At 45.5% G+C, this 13,879-nt stretch overlaps 1 protein-coding gene across 3 annotated transcripts in view; it reads left to right on the top strand.

Moving 5' to 3' along the window:
- Positions 1-202: 202 nt before the first annotated feature.
- Positions 203-13,879, top strand: part of SHF (Src homology 2 domain containing F) — a 36,024-nt gene continuing 22,347 nt past the window's right edge. For 2 of the 3 annotated variants that reach the window (XM_056810385.1, XM_056810387.1), the window contains exon 1: positions 203-726. In XM_056810385.1, coding sequence (XP_056666363.1) covers positions 226-726 — 501 coding nt within the window. In that variant the 5' untranslated portion in view covers positions 203-225. The remainder of the gene's footprint in view (positions 727-13,879) is intronic. The other variant, XM_056810386.1, reaches the window with a different exon arrangement.

Raw genomic sequence — 13,879 nt, 5'->3', positions numbered from 1 at the left:
GCTTTCTGATCTAAGGCCGCCGGCCCCCTTTCCCCGCCTCCCAGCAGCCCAGTCCGGCCCCTGGCTATTGAGCGGAGCTCCGCCCCGCCCCCTCTCCCGGCCCCCTCCCCCGCCAACCTGGTGTTACCGAGCAGAGCTCCGCCTCCGGCTTTTCTCCCCGCCCCCCAGCACCCCCTCCTCTCTCGGCGCTCCCCTCTCCCCCCTCGGCTCAGTCTGGCCGGCCCCATGTTACTGAGCGGAGCTCCTCCCGCGGGCTCGGGCCCCGGGCCGCGGGGAGCGCAGGGGAGCGCGGGGGGCGGCCCTGGGGGGGCCCGTCGGGGCGCTGGGGGCTCAGGGGCCGGCCCCGGGGGGAGCGGCGGCGGGGGTGGCGGAGGTGTGGCCAAGTGGCTCCGGGAGCACCTGGGTTTCCGCGGGGGGAGCGGCGGCGGCGGGGGTGCCAAGCCCGCACCCCCAGAGCCCGACTATCGGCCCCCAGCGCCCGTTCCAGCCTCACCTCCCGCGCCGCCCCCCGACATCCTAGCCGCCTACCGGCTGCAGCGGGAGCGCGACTTCGAGGACCCCTACTCTGGGGGGCCGTCGGGCCCCGCCACTCCAGCGGCTCCCGCCGCTCCCGGCCCCACGCCGCCTCCGCGCCACGGCTCTCCCCCACATCGCTTGATACGGGTCGAGACCCCCGGGCCCCCGGCACCCCCGCAAGAGGAGCGACTCCCGGCCGGCGGGGACCGGGTAAGTGCTGGGATCCGGGGGCGGCCACAAGGGCGAGGTGGGGGTGGGGGAGAGTCCGCTGGGTATTCTCGGGACAAAGGTGGCCTCCGGGTCCCTCGTGTCACGGACGACCCTAGAAAGATGAGCTTTGTACCTGCCCCCCCCAGGGCTGCCCCCAGGACTCCAAGCTTTGTTCTGGGTCTTAGATGACTAATCTGGGACCAGAATCCCCAACTCTACCCACTCCTGGGCTCCATCAGTCAGAGCTCAAGGCCCGCCTTGCTCCCCTCTTTTTTCTGTTTTCTGTGCATCTCTGCCTCTGAAGCGAGCCTTTTCTAACGGATCAGAGTGCCCCAAACCCAGTTTGTTGTGCCTTTTCTGTGCCCTGGAAGGAGCAATGTCACAGCCGTTGTTTCCCTGCTCCCTCTCCCCCTCCCCCAAAACGTATGCATATATATGCACACTGTGGTCACCCCCCTACCCCAGGTCCGAAACAGCACAAAGCCCTGGAGTATTTCCTTCCTCTCTTTCACAATCGACCCCCCTCCTCTCTTTAACGCATCTCCCCCTCCTCCCCCGACCCCCCACCAGGTAATGGTTCTGTCTGTGGGAGGAAAAAAAAGGTTAAGGTATGAATGAGGCTTCTCACTTTGGCGCTGAAGCGAGAACTGAAGCTTTGAACTGCCTAGGTGAAAAGAAAAGCATAATAGTAATCAGGAAAAAGAGGGAATAATGTGGGGGACACCCTATCGTGGGGAACACCTGTCCAAGCTATATTCTGGGACCCTTGCCTGGTCAGCTGCACCCCCTATGCCCTATTCTTTGTCTTTCTCAATGGCTTAGGGAAGTACCTAATCTTGGAACCTGTTGCCTAGGCTGGCTCAGGATCTGTGTGCCCATTCCTTTCACCTTCTGTTGTAATTCTTTTCACCCTGCCCACAGCTGAAGTAGAGGAAGTGAAGTAGATTTTCCTTTGATTCACTCTCTGGGATAAGGTGGGGTAGATACAGAGGGTTAAGTATAGGGATCAAAGCAGTGGAGAATCATTTCCTGGCAACCCAGGTATTGGGGTGGGGAGAAAAAGTACAGGACAAGAATGGTCCCTTTTTCCAAGGGCCAGGGCAGTCCTGTGCCTTGAATAGCAGCCAGCCCCTAGTTGAGAGCCCATCTCTTGCAAATAATTCCAGCCTGGCCCCTCCCAATCAGAAAGTTAACTGCTGAGATTCTGCCTGGATTGTCCTAGTGTTCATTTCAGTTCCCCACAGCTCATTTCCCCCCCTGGTTAGCCCTCCTTTGGTTCAAGATCCTCCCTAAAGCTTTCTCCTTTCACTTCAGGAGGGAATGTTTCATTATTTGAATTGAGAGAGCAAAGTTGCTGTCCTAAACCATCAGATCTCTGGGGTTGATGATTTCAGAGGAGATAAGTATGCTGGTTTAGCTTCTGGATGAGAAAGATTCCTCAAGGTTTGAACAGAAAGCTTCCCCCCCCCCCCTCTTAGTTCCCACTATGGGGCATAGCTATACTTCCTAACCATTAGCTCTTGAAACCAAAAGGCCTGGGGTGGAGGGAGGCACCTCTAGGAGAATACTCTCCAGAATCTCTAGTAGGCTTTGTCTAATTTTCAAAGGTTTGCAGCTGTTAGATGGCATACGATGGGTACAGCTCTTTCCAAGTAGATAGAGGGGAAAATAGTCTCCCTGTTGTGGCGTGATCTGGACCATCTCATTCTTAGAATATCTCCTACTTCTTGCTCTGCACCTCACCCTATCTGCTTCTAGCACATGCCCTGTTTTCTGGCTCCTGTCTTTTCTCCCTCCTGCAGAGGATTGGAACAACAGATAGGACTGCCCAGTCTGTGGCATTGCTAGTCCTACCTCAGGGGCAGAGATTCAGTCCAGTTCCTGGTAGCAGAGTAGATGCAACCCTTTCTCTGAGGATTTCTTTCTGCAGCTTCTTCTACTTGAGCAACTGGGCAGAAATGGGAAAGAGAGCAGAGAATTCCTGCACCCACTTATAGTGTGTGTTGCATTGTTCTGTGTCCTATAAATGGTTCAGAAATTGAGAGAATTACAATTTTCAATCCCTTGTGCCAGTTTTGGGGTATAGGTCTAGGGACAGGAATAAGATCTGGCAGGTAGTAATAAGTTGGTGCTTATATGACCAGTTATAATTTACAAAGAGATTTACATTCATTATTGTTTAATTTTTGTGAGATAAGCAGTACAGCTATTATTATCATGATTTAATAGGTGTGGAATATGAGATTAAGAGTGATTAGGTGATTTGCCCAAGGCCACACAACTAGTAAAGAGAGGAACTGGGACTTATTTCTGGCTTCAACTCCTGTGTTCTTCTCCCTTTACCACAGCTGCCTAAAGAGCTCCCATCAGTCCCATTTGATGGTTTCTCCTCTTCCTTAGGTGTGAGGAGTTGGACCAGGGACATTTCATCAGCTACCACTAGGATCCAGAAATTAGATTTTGGTGGGGTTTTTACTCTCTTTCTGTTTTGTTATTCTTTGGTACTTAGTAAAAGTATGTATAGAAAAATCCTTAGATCCAAGACTAACCATATACCTCCTACCTTTCTGGAAGACCATCTCCCTTAATTTCTTTCTAGAGCTAAGCTAGAAGCAGCCAGGTGACTCAGTAGATAGTCAGGCCTGGAGTGGGGAGAACCTGGGTTCAAATATGGCCTCCAATGCTAGCTGTGTAACCCTGAGCAAATTGCTTAATCTCCATTGCCTAGCCCTTACCATTGTTTTGCCTTGGAAACAAAATTTAGTATTAATTATAGGATAGAAGGGAGGGCTTAAAAAAAAAAGTAAAAAGAGCCAGGTTAAAGGGATCTAGGGACCCTATCCCCCAAGCCAAAGAAAGAACTAACTGGGAGCTTTCTGAATCTTTTACCCCTCAACCCAAAAGAGTTTCATGTATTCTGGGGCCATTTTGAGTGGAGATTCCACTGGTGGTTTTCTGAAATGAGGTGGTCTTAGGTAGACTGTCTCTTGCTGTACCTGACTTTCTGACTCTCTTAAGCCTATGCCAGCATCTTTGCCTGGCCAAGCTCAGAAAGGAGCTCTCCTGTGTGCTTGGCATCTTCCTGGGCCTTTCATCTGTCTTCCTCTCTCAGTCTTATAGGCTTCCTCCACCTGTTACTTTCTTGTTAGCTCCTAAAACAAGATCTTGGCTATTATGCTATGATGGCCCCATCCCAGGCTGGAATTGTGGGGGCAGTTCAGGACTCTCCTGCCTTTGCCTGAGGTTTAAGAATTAGAAATATTCCTGTGACTAGTCTAAAAAGGTTGAGGGAATGTGTATGGTGAGCACAGGGTCAGGACAGGCCATAGAGACCCTAGGTTCTTTAGAGCTCTCTCTCAGGCTGAGTGCTGTCCTTGACTCTTGATGGAATCCGGAGATGTTTGAAAGGGTTGGCCTGAGGAATGCTTCCTGCTTGTGAGGCCCTGACAGCTTCAGGACCATCCATCTAGCCTTTCTTCCTGTGAAAGAATATCACTCCCTGTAGCTGGCATGGAGAGACCATCCATCTGGGTGGGCTGGGCTGGGCAGGTGGTGGTGCAGCAGGAGCTATTTATGTCATGGAAGCAAACAGGGCCCAACAATCTGGCCATGTGAAGGTGGGAGGCTGGGCACAGGTTTTGCCTCCAAGCTTGTCACTAACTCGAGGGCTAGGAAACCATTTCCTCCTATTTCTTCCTCTTACTCATGCAATCAACGAGCATTTTGGCACTTCATAGCTGTGTGACCCAGGGCAAGTCACTTAACCCCAATTGCCTAGCCCTAAGTGCTCTTAGATTGTAAGAAGGTATGGGTTAAAAGGAAAAATCACCAAGCATTTATTAGGTGAATACAATGTGTTTCATACTGAACCAAGCCCTAGAGATTAAAGAAAGGGAAAAAGGCAAACCCTTAGTCCTATCCTCAAAAAACTTACATTCCAATAGAGGAGACAATACCTAAATGCAATGCATGTTGTCCTTGACTCTACTTAGTTACTCCATTTGGTTTTTCTTTTTGGCAAAGACACTGGAGTGGTTTGCCATTTTATGCTCCAGCTCATTTGACAGATGAAGAAACTGAGGCAAACAGGGTTAAGTGACTTACCCAGGGTCACACAGCTAGTACATGTCCAAGGCCAGATTTAAACTCAGGAACATGAGTCTTCTAGACTCTAGACACAACACTGCCCACTGTGCTACCAAGCTATCCAAATGTAACACACAGATAAATGCAAGATTTATACTGAGTAGATGAGGGTAATCTGAAAGGGGAAAGCATTAGTGGCTGAGGGTAGGGATGAAGTAGCCAGGAAAGGCTCCTGCAGAATGCAGAATTTGAGTTATCTTGAAGAAAAGCAGGGAATGTAAGAGGTCTCAGAAGCAAGGAAATAGAACATTCCAGGCATGGAAATCATTCACCATTGCAAAGGAATGGAACTAGTGATAAAGTCTCCTGTGAGGAACAAGTGAGCCAGCAGAGCTGGATTTTAGAGTATACAGGGTAAAAAGGGTAAATTACAAAGAGCTTTAAATGCCAAAAAAGACTTTATATTTAATCCTGGAGGTAATAGGGAGCCATTGGAACTCACTGAGCAGGGGAGTGACATCAACAGATCTATACATTAAAAAATATCACCTTGGCAGCTTGGTGTCCACCAAGGTTGGATTGAAGTATGGAGAGGCAAACTCTTAGGAGACCTATTGCAATGATCCCGGTGAAAAAGCTGAGATGGTCCAGAGATGGCAGGTAGAAATTACAAGATTTGGTAATGAGTTGGATATGTGGCATGAGTGAGAATGGGTCAAGGATGACTCAGATTGTGAACTTAGACCTTAATCAGAAAGGCTCCGGAAAACCAGGCAAAATTCAGCAAAAGAAGATAATGAATTATAGGGAGGTGGCGATGATTAGATAAAGTCTAGGAAGCCACTCGTCTTGGTGTTAGGGATAGTTAGAGAGTAAGAGCTGGGTGTAGGGATAGAGACGGGACCAGGGATTTCATTGGAGAAAGGCAATTGCTGGGTTAGGGGAGCACCCTCTGCCTTTGGTGGTCTTATTTGCTGAGGGCACTGCCAGGATGTGGCAGTACCAGGAAGGACTTGAAGCCAGGACTGGTCCTCTCTGTGACCTGGTATTGTTTCTCATATACTGGGTATAAATGCACAGATACAAAAGTTTCTTTAGAGCCCGCATGATGGGACTTTATTAGTGAGCAGGTATTCAAGGACCCTGTGCTAGGCACTAGGAGAAAGGGAAATACAAATACATGAGAATAGAGTTCCTGCCCTGAAGAGGCATTCAATCTAAAACCTTTCAGCTTTGTCCATTTGGCATGGACCCTCCCTTGTGAGAGCTACTCCTTAGCCCAGGCCTCTTCTCTAGACACAAACAGGAAGGGGTATTAGGGAAAGAGAAGAGCTCAGGAGGGCAGATAGGTAGCACAGCGGATAGAGAGCCAGGCCTGGAGTTGGGAGAACTTGGGTTCAATTCTAGGCTCAGGGACAGCTAGGTGGGTCTGTAGATAGAGCATCAGACCTAAAATTGGGAGGTTCAAATGTGGCCTTAGACACTTCCTAGCTGTATGACCCTAGGCGAGTCACTTATCCCCATTTACTGCTCTTCTACCTTGGAAACAATATTTAAATATAGATTCTAAGACAGAAGGTGAAATTTTTTTTTCTGGGGGCAAGGGGGGGGTGTCTGGGCATAGATATGTCCTACCTATCTGACCCTGGGCAAGTCACTTAACCCCAATTGCCTAGTCTTTACTGCTCTTCTGTCTTGGAACCAATACTTAAATATAGATTCAAAGACAGAAGGTGGGGGTTTAAAAAAATCTGACCATAGACACTTCCTAGCTGAGAGATGCTGGGCAGGTCACTTAACCCCAATTGCCTGGCTTTTGCTGCCCTTCTGCCTTAGAACTGATGCCAAGACAGAAAGTCAGGAATTAAGAAAATAAAAAATAATTTTTAAAAAGAGGAAGAAATTAAGTATTGGGGGAAGACTACCTTATAGGGCTGGGGTGAAGAATAGGAGAGACTTCCCAAGGAAAGCGCTACTTTCTTGAACCCCTGTCCATTCCTGTTGTTAGCTAGCTATGACTTGACCATCCAAGCTTGCTCCATCTCTCCATCCCCTCCCCCATTCTCATACACACTAGAGGGCTGGAAGAAATCTGCTGCCAGGCTGCTGGCTAACTACACAATGACACCTCAACCCTGGAGTTATGCCAGCCAGGAGCCAGGAACAGCTGGGATATTGCAGGCTTTGTTGTGGTTGGGAAGGGGCTAGATGAACTGAGACAGCTTGATCCAGGGGCAGAGTCTTTAAGGGATACCACCTCCCTCCCAACCATAGCAGCTTTAGCAAAGCAACAGTGATAAATAGGGCCCCACCTGACAAGGTTATATGCCATAGTAAATGGGGGCTAGACTTGCGTCAGGAAGCTTTGGGATCAAATTCTGCTTTTGGTACTAACCTTCAGCAAATCATATAACCTACCTAGGACTCAAGTTTTCTTGTCTTTAAGGCAGGGAGATGGGTGAAGTTAGGTAACACAGTGGATAGAGCACCAGGCCTGGAGAGGAGAGGTCCTGGGTTCCAAACTGACCTCAGATATTCCTAGCAATGTGACCTTGGGCAAGTCACTTAACCCTAGTCACCTATCCCTTACTGTTGTTCTGCCTTGGAACTGATATTTAATGTCCATTCTAAGATGGTAAGAGTTAAAAAAAAAAATAAAAGGATGGATTCAATGGCTTCTCAGCTTCCTTCTGGTCCAAAATCTTAAGATTCTGTACACACTGAGCCAATGCTCCCCAACCCTACTCGCCAGCCTCCCTCTAGCCAGAGTAAAGGAGTTTGAAATTTAATTGTAACTACCAATTTCTTCAGGTATTGGTAGGCTCTCCCCCCTAAAGCAGATCCCACATCCGGGATAGTATGTATGCCTGGAATGTCTTTAGAACTCTGGTAAACCAGACTATCCCTGTTTTACAGATGAAGAAATTGAGGTTTAAAGAAATTGAGGCACTTTTCTCCATGGAAAGTTAGGTGGTGTAGTAGAGTGCCAGGCACTTACTAGTTATGTGACCCTGGGCATCTTACCTCACCTTGGTTTGCCTTAGTTTCCTCATCTATAAAATGATCTGGAGAAGGAAATGGCAAACCACGTCAGTGTCAGAAAACCCCAAATGTAGTCATGAAGAGTCTGACACGACTGAACAACGGCCACATTTTTCTGCCTGGAGTGTGAATGAAGTGGGAAATGGTAGCCCATTGGATTTAGGAGCTCAGCCCCAGCACATAAAACATTTGTCCTTCTCCTCCTCCCCCTCTCCACATATATATTCTTTATTAGCTGATCCCCACAATAACTAAGGAAAATAAGTAAAGATCCCTGTTCTACTGTTGTGATGACTGAGCCTAGAATGGTTAAGTGATCTTGGGCAAATCACTTCAAAAGGTATAATCAAAGGCATCTGAGATGATCCATTTTTTCCTGTCTAGTTCTGAGCTCTGATTCTGTGGTCTCTGCCTTTCAGCCCATCCTGAGTACCTGCCCCACAGAGTCATGAATGATGATGAACTGCCTCTAAACCCCAACCAAGCAGCAAATGACCACAAATCACTACTGGGACTCTATTGGTCACCTAGACATTGTGATGAGATCTTAGAGCTGAAATGGACCACAGAGACCATTGAGTCTGCTCACTTTACAGATAAGAAAACTGAGGAAATTAAAAAAAAATTCTATCTTTTTATATTAAAAATCTTTTATATCTAGTTGTTCCTCAGTTTTTCAGTCATTCAACTCTTCATGACCCCATTTGGGTTCTTCTTGGCAAAGATTCTAGAGTAGTTTGTAATTTCCTTTTCCAGATCATTTTACAGATGAGGAAACCGAGGCGAACAAGGTTGAATGTCTTGCCCAAGGTCACATAGTTTGTATCTGAATTTGGGTTTTAAATCAGATCTCCTTGATTCCAGATCTGGCACTTTATCCATTGTGCCACCTACCCACCCCATTCTTTACCTAAGGGTGACTACAAGAATCGGATGGAATTAATAAAAGGTAGTACCCAGGACTAGTGAGATGACAGTAATGTTGTTATAATTTACCCTGCCCACATCAAAACAGGAGCAGTGTTGTTAGGAATAAATGAAATGGGTTAAGCAAATCAATTTCCCAATTAAAAATGGCTGAACAGAAGTCTGGCTGAAAAAATTGAAGGTTAGTGGACCCCAGACTTGCTGAGAGCCTGTAAGGTGACATGACAGCCCCAAAAAAATTGAGATTCTTGGCTGCTTTGAGAAGGGCAGAGTATCAAGTTTAGGAAATCAGAGGCACAGTGCCTGGCACATAGTAGGCGATTAATAAATATTGTTTGGTTGAGAGTATTATACCTCTAATAACCAGTAGTGTGGTTCAGTATCCCAAAATCTCAGTGCAATTTTAAGTGTTAATAGCTTAAGCTGATTTAAGTAAGCATTTCTGTTAGGCTGGCATGGGTAGCCATTATAACTAAAGTTATTAAGGCTTAAAAACTGCATTAAAACTTTTGGAGAAATCTGTCTTCAATTTTAGGAGGGGCATTGATAAATTAACATTAAGATCTGAGGAAGGGTAAACTAGGTGGCTCAGTGGATTGAGAGCCAGACCTAAAGATGGGGGGGAGATCCTAGGTTCAAATCTGGCCTCAGATACTTTCTAGTTGTGTGATTTGGGGCAAGTCATTTTATTCCCATTGCCTAGCTCTTACCTCTCTTTTGCCTTAGAAATAATTGGTTCGAAGACTGAAGGTAAGGGTTTAAAAAAAAAATCAGAGGAAAGCCATCTGGCTGTTAAGGAGACTCACATTCTGTGACTTTGAGTGGAAGGACTTAGAGAGGCAGCCTGACCCAGTGGATAAAGGGCATTGGATTCTGGAGTCATAAATATCTGGATTCAAATCCCCTTTCAGACGTGTTTGACATTGTATGACATTGGACAAGTAACTTAACTTCTGTTTGCCTCAGTTTCTTCAACTGTAAGATGTGGATGATAACAACACCTATCTCCCAGGCTTGTTTCAAATGAAATAATTTTGCCAAAGTGCTTAGCTCAGTGCTTGGCACTTCATAGTGCTTACAATTTGTTGGTCAGTCATTTCAGATTCTTGGTGATTCCATTTCTTGGCAGAGATACTGGAATGGTTTGTCATTTTCTTCTCTAGGTTATTTTACAGATGAGAAAACTAAGGCAAATAGGGTTAAGTGACTTGCCCAGGGTCACACAGCTAGGAAGTATCTGAGGCTAGATTTGAACTCAAGTCTTTCTGACTCCTATCCTGGCACTCTCAGCCAATTCACTACCCAGCTATCTTTAATAGAGCTTGGAGTAGGAACTTAATAAATGCTTGTTTCCCTCTTCCCTTAAGCTGTAAAAGGAGAGGTTAGGCTCCCTGGCCTCTAAGCTCCCTTTCAGCTTTAGCTTTGTGATCTTAGGTTTATCTAGAGAAGCACTGAAGGTAAGGTGGGGGAACATTTTGATTGTCTTCAGCTATTTAAAGAGTCCTAGAGAGGAGAGGAGGGCATTAAATTAAACCCTTAGTTGAGGAGGGTAATAAAGCTTTGTTCTACTTGGCCCTGGAGGGTAGAAACAGGACCAATGACCAGCACCAAGGAGAGTGTAAGCAATAAGGAGGAAGATATCCGATTAATACCAGGATCAACTTCCTGACAGCTAAATCTGTTCCAAAATTGATGGGGCCTGATCAGTGGTAATGAGTTCCCAGTGACTATTGTCAAGGGAATTCATGCTTCACATGTAAACTGGGCCAGATGAAGTCTGTTTTTCCTTTCCAACTCGGAGATTTTGTGATTCAGGGATCTGGGAAGAGGTTTTCATAGCCAAGTAAAGATAACGGATGTAGGAACCTAAAGAGAAGGTGGGGGCTGGAAGTTATGGTTGCTTCTACTTCAGTTTTCAGAAGGAGGGCAGTAAGGAAACACAGCTAGACTTGGGCAAAAGAAGATTGGATTTTGATTCCTGCTACTGACTTATTAGATGTGTGACCCTGAGCAAGCCACTCACTCTTTTTGAGCCTCAATTTCCTCATCTATTAAGTTCAAGATAATAACAGTACTTACCCCAAAGGAGTAATTTGAGGTAGCATGCAAAGCACTTTGCAAATCTTTTTTTTTTTAATCCTTACCTTTTGTTTCAGAATCATATTGATTCCAAGCCACTCCTACTTTGCAAATCTTAAAGCACTCTATAAATGTCATCTATTATTCTTATGGCTGGAAGGCTAAACAACTGAGGTTGGATGACTTGTCCAGGGTCACATAGCTAGGAAGTGTCTGAGGCCAGGTTTGAACCTAGGAACTACTTATGAAGGTGCCTGATAGCCATTGAGTAAAATTAAAACATGAAGAATTATTTTAAAAAGGGCCTGGCTGTATTCTCTGAGCCACCTAGCTGCCCTTACTTTGCAAATCTTAAAGCACTACATAAGTACTATCTATCATTTTTATGGTAAGAAGGTAAGACAATTGAGGTTAAGTGACTTGCCCTGGGTCACAAAACTAAGAAGTATCTGAGGCTGGATTTGAAGCCAGGACCTAGTTCTGAAGGTGCCTGCTCGCCATTGTATAAATTTAAAACATGAAGAATTTTTTTTAAAGTCCTGTCTGTATTCACTGAGCCTCCTAGCTGCCCTTACTTCACAAATATCAAAGCATTGTATAAATGCCAGCCATTGTTATGGCAGGAGGCAGGGCATAGACAAACTGTCCATGGGCAGAGATAGATGGAGGCAGTTTACTGCCTGCCACAGTGAGGGAGAAGTCTAGGGAAAGTCCCACAGGTAGGACAGGTCAGGTATGTATGCTATGCCAGCTTGGGCGGCAAACATTCCTTGCTCCTGCTGGCTCCCTCCCTATGGGCGGGATCCTGTGGAGTGTCCCAACCCAGGGATGGGGGCAGCAACTTCCAGATGCAGGGTGTGGGAGCTGGGAACCGAATAGTAGAGTCATTGAGGTAGCCGCCACTCTGTCACCTGTGCTGCCTACAGGCACTGAGGTCTGGAGCTGAGGCTGTAGAAATCCACACTGCCACTCTGGGAGTGGTAGTGGCTGTGGGCACTAGCCCAGAATGGCATATAGGTAGGAGGAGAATAAGGTGCCAGGTCTGGGAGGATGACTGCCAGACCCAGGCCTTAGGAGCAAAAGCCTAGTGTTTCCCTTTCATCTAGAACCCACAACAGTAGCAGAACAAAACAAGGGATTGGCTGTGTGATGGATGGAAGGGAGGCTATTGAAAGCATGATAATGTTTATTTTTTTTAATTAAATGAAAATTTTAATCAACAAGCACTTCTTTTCTCCCTCCCCCAGCCCTCCCCCCCCATTTAAAAAGAAACAAAATAAAACCTCTCTAACAAATATACATAGTTTAAGCAAAACAAACTAACATTGTTGACGTACAATGATACAATTTTCATTCTGTATCTATCACTTCTCTCTGTCAGGAATTGGACAGCCATAATTCATCCTGGATCATCTGGAAAACCATGGTTAGAGGTTGCCTTGATCAGAGTACTTACCTCTTTTAAAGTTGTTTGTTTTTGCAGTGTTTATTATTGTGCAAATTCTGCTCACTCTGCATCAGTTCAGACAAGTCTTCCCTGGTTTCTCGGAAACTGTTCTTTTCATCATTTCTTCTGTCTCAAATAGATTCCATTAATTTCATATACCATAATTTGTTCAGCTATACCCCAATTGGGAATCCCTTTGGTTTCCATTTCTTTGCTGCTGAAACAAGAACTGCTACAAACATTTTTGTACATATAGGCCCTTTTCTTCTTTGATCTCTTTGGATCTAGTAGAAATATTAATGGGTCAGAAAGTATGCAAAGTTGAGAAGCATTTGAGCCATACTTCCAAGTTACTTTACAGAATGGAAGAGGTATTGGAGATCCTAGAGGCAGCTGGATGGCTAAGTGGATAGTGTTGGACCTGGAGTCAGGAAGATCTAAGTTTAAATCCAGCTATGTGAACCTGGGCAAGTCACTTAACCTCTGTTTGCTTTAATTCACTGGAGAAGAATATAATGGCAAACCACCCTAGTATCTTTGCCAGGAAAATCCCACTGATAGTATGGTCCACAGGGTCATGAAGAGTTGAACACAACTGATCGATTCAACAATGATTGGATAACCAACAGGGAGATTGAAATCTTATTCTAAGAATTGGAATTTTAGAACTGGAAAGAACTTTAAAAATCATCCAGTACAGAGAGCATCTAGGTCGCTCAGTGAATTGAAAGACAGGCCTAGATATAGGAGGTCCTGGGTTCAAATTTGACTTCAGATACTTCCTACCCTTGGCAAGTTACTTAACCCCCATTGCTTAGCTCTTAGTGCTCTTTGCCTTGAAACCAAAAACAAAGTATTGATTCTAAAACAGAAGGTAAGGATTTTTTCTAAAAAATCATCCAGTATAGCCTTTATTGTAACAGATCAAGAAACTGAGGCCCAAGGAATGAGTGACTTCCCCAAAGCACTCCTATAGAATGGGACAGAGCCAAGATTTCAGGCCAGGTCTTTATAGACTCCCAAACTGGCATTTTTCCCACCATTCCATAGTTCTGCTTGGTCTCGCTTCCAAATCCACTGAAAGTCCAGAATAGGTTAAATAAGACCTCAGCTCTGAGAGTAATAATAATAATGATAATAACTTGTATTTACATAAAACTTTTAGGTTTGCAAAGTTCTTTATACAAACTCTCATTTAAGTAAAGAAGAATTAAATTGCTCACATTCCACATCTTATATACATTTGAAGTGAGAAGTTCTCTTCAAGGGAGAAATCCCTGTCTGACACTCTGGGATTCTCCTTCATTCTCCCTTTTGCCCCATCATCATCATCATCCAACTGACATTTGTATAATTCATAATATGCAGGCACTTCATAATTATTATCTTATTTGATCCTCATAACACCACTGGGAAGTAGATGCTCTTATTATTCCCATTTTGCAGATGAGAAACTGAGGCAAAGAGAGTTTAAGTGACTTGCCTAGAGTCACACAGCTAGTAAGCATCTGAAGCTGGATTATTTTTGACCCAGCACTGGACCTTCTATCACCCCACCTAGCAGTCTGTTAG

Source organism: Monodelphis domestica, chromosome 1 (genome assembly GCF_027887165.1).
Source record: "Monodelphis domestica isolate mMonDom1 chromosome 1, mMonDom1.pri, whole genome shotgun sequence".
Classification (NCBI taxonomy): Eukaryota; Metazoa; Chordata; class Mammalia; order Didelphimorphia; family Didelphidae; genus Monodelphis; species Monodelphis domestica.
This window is presented reverse-complemented; position numbering and strand designations above follow the sequence as displayed.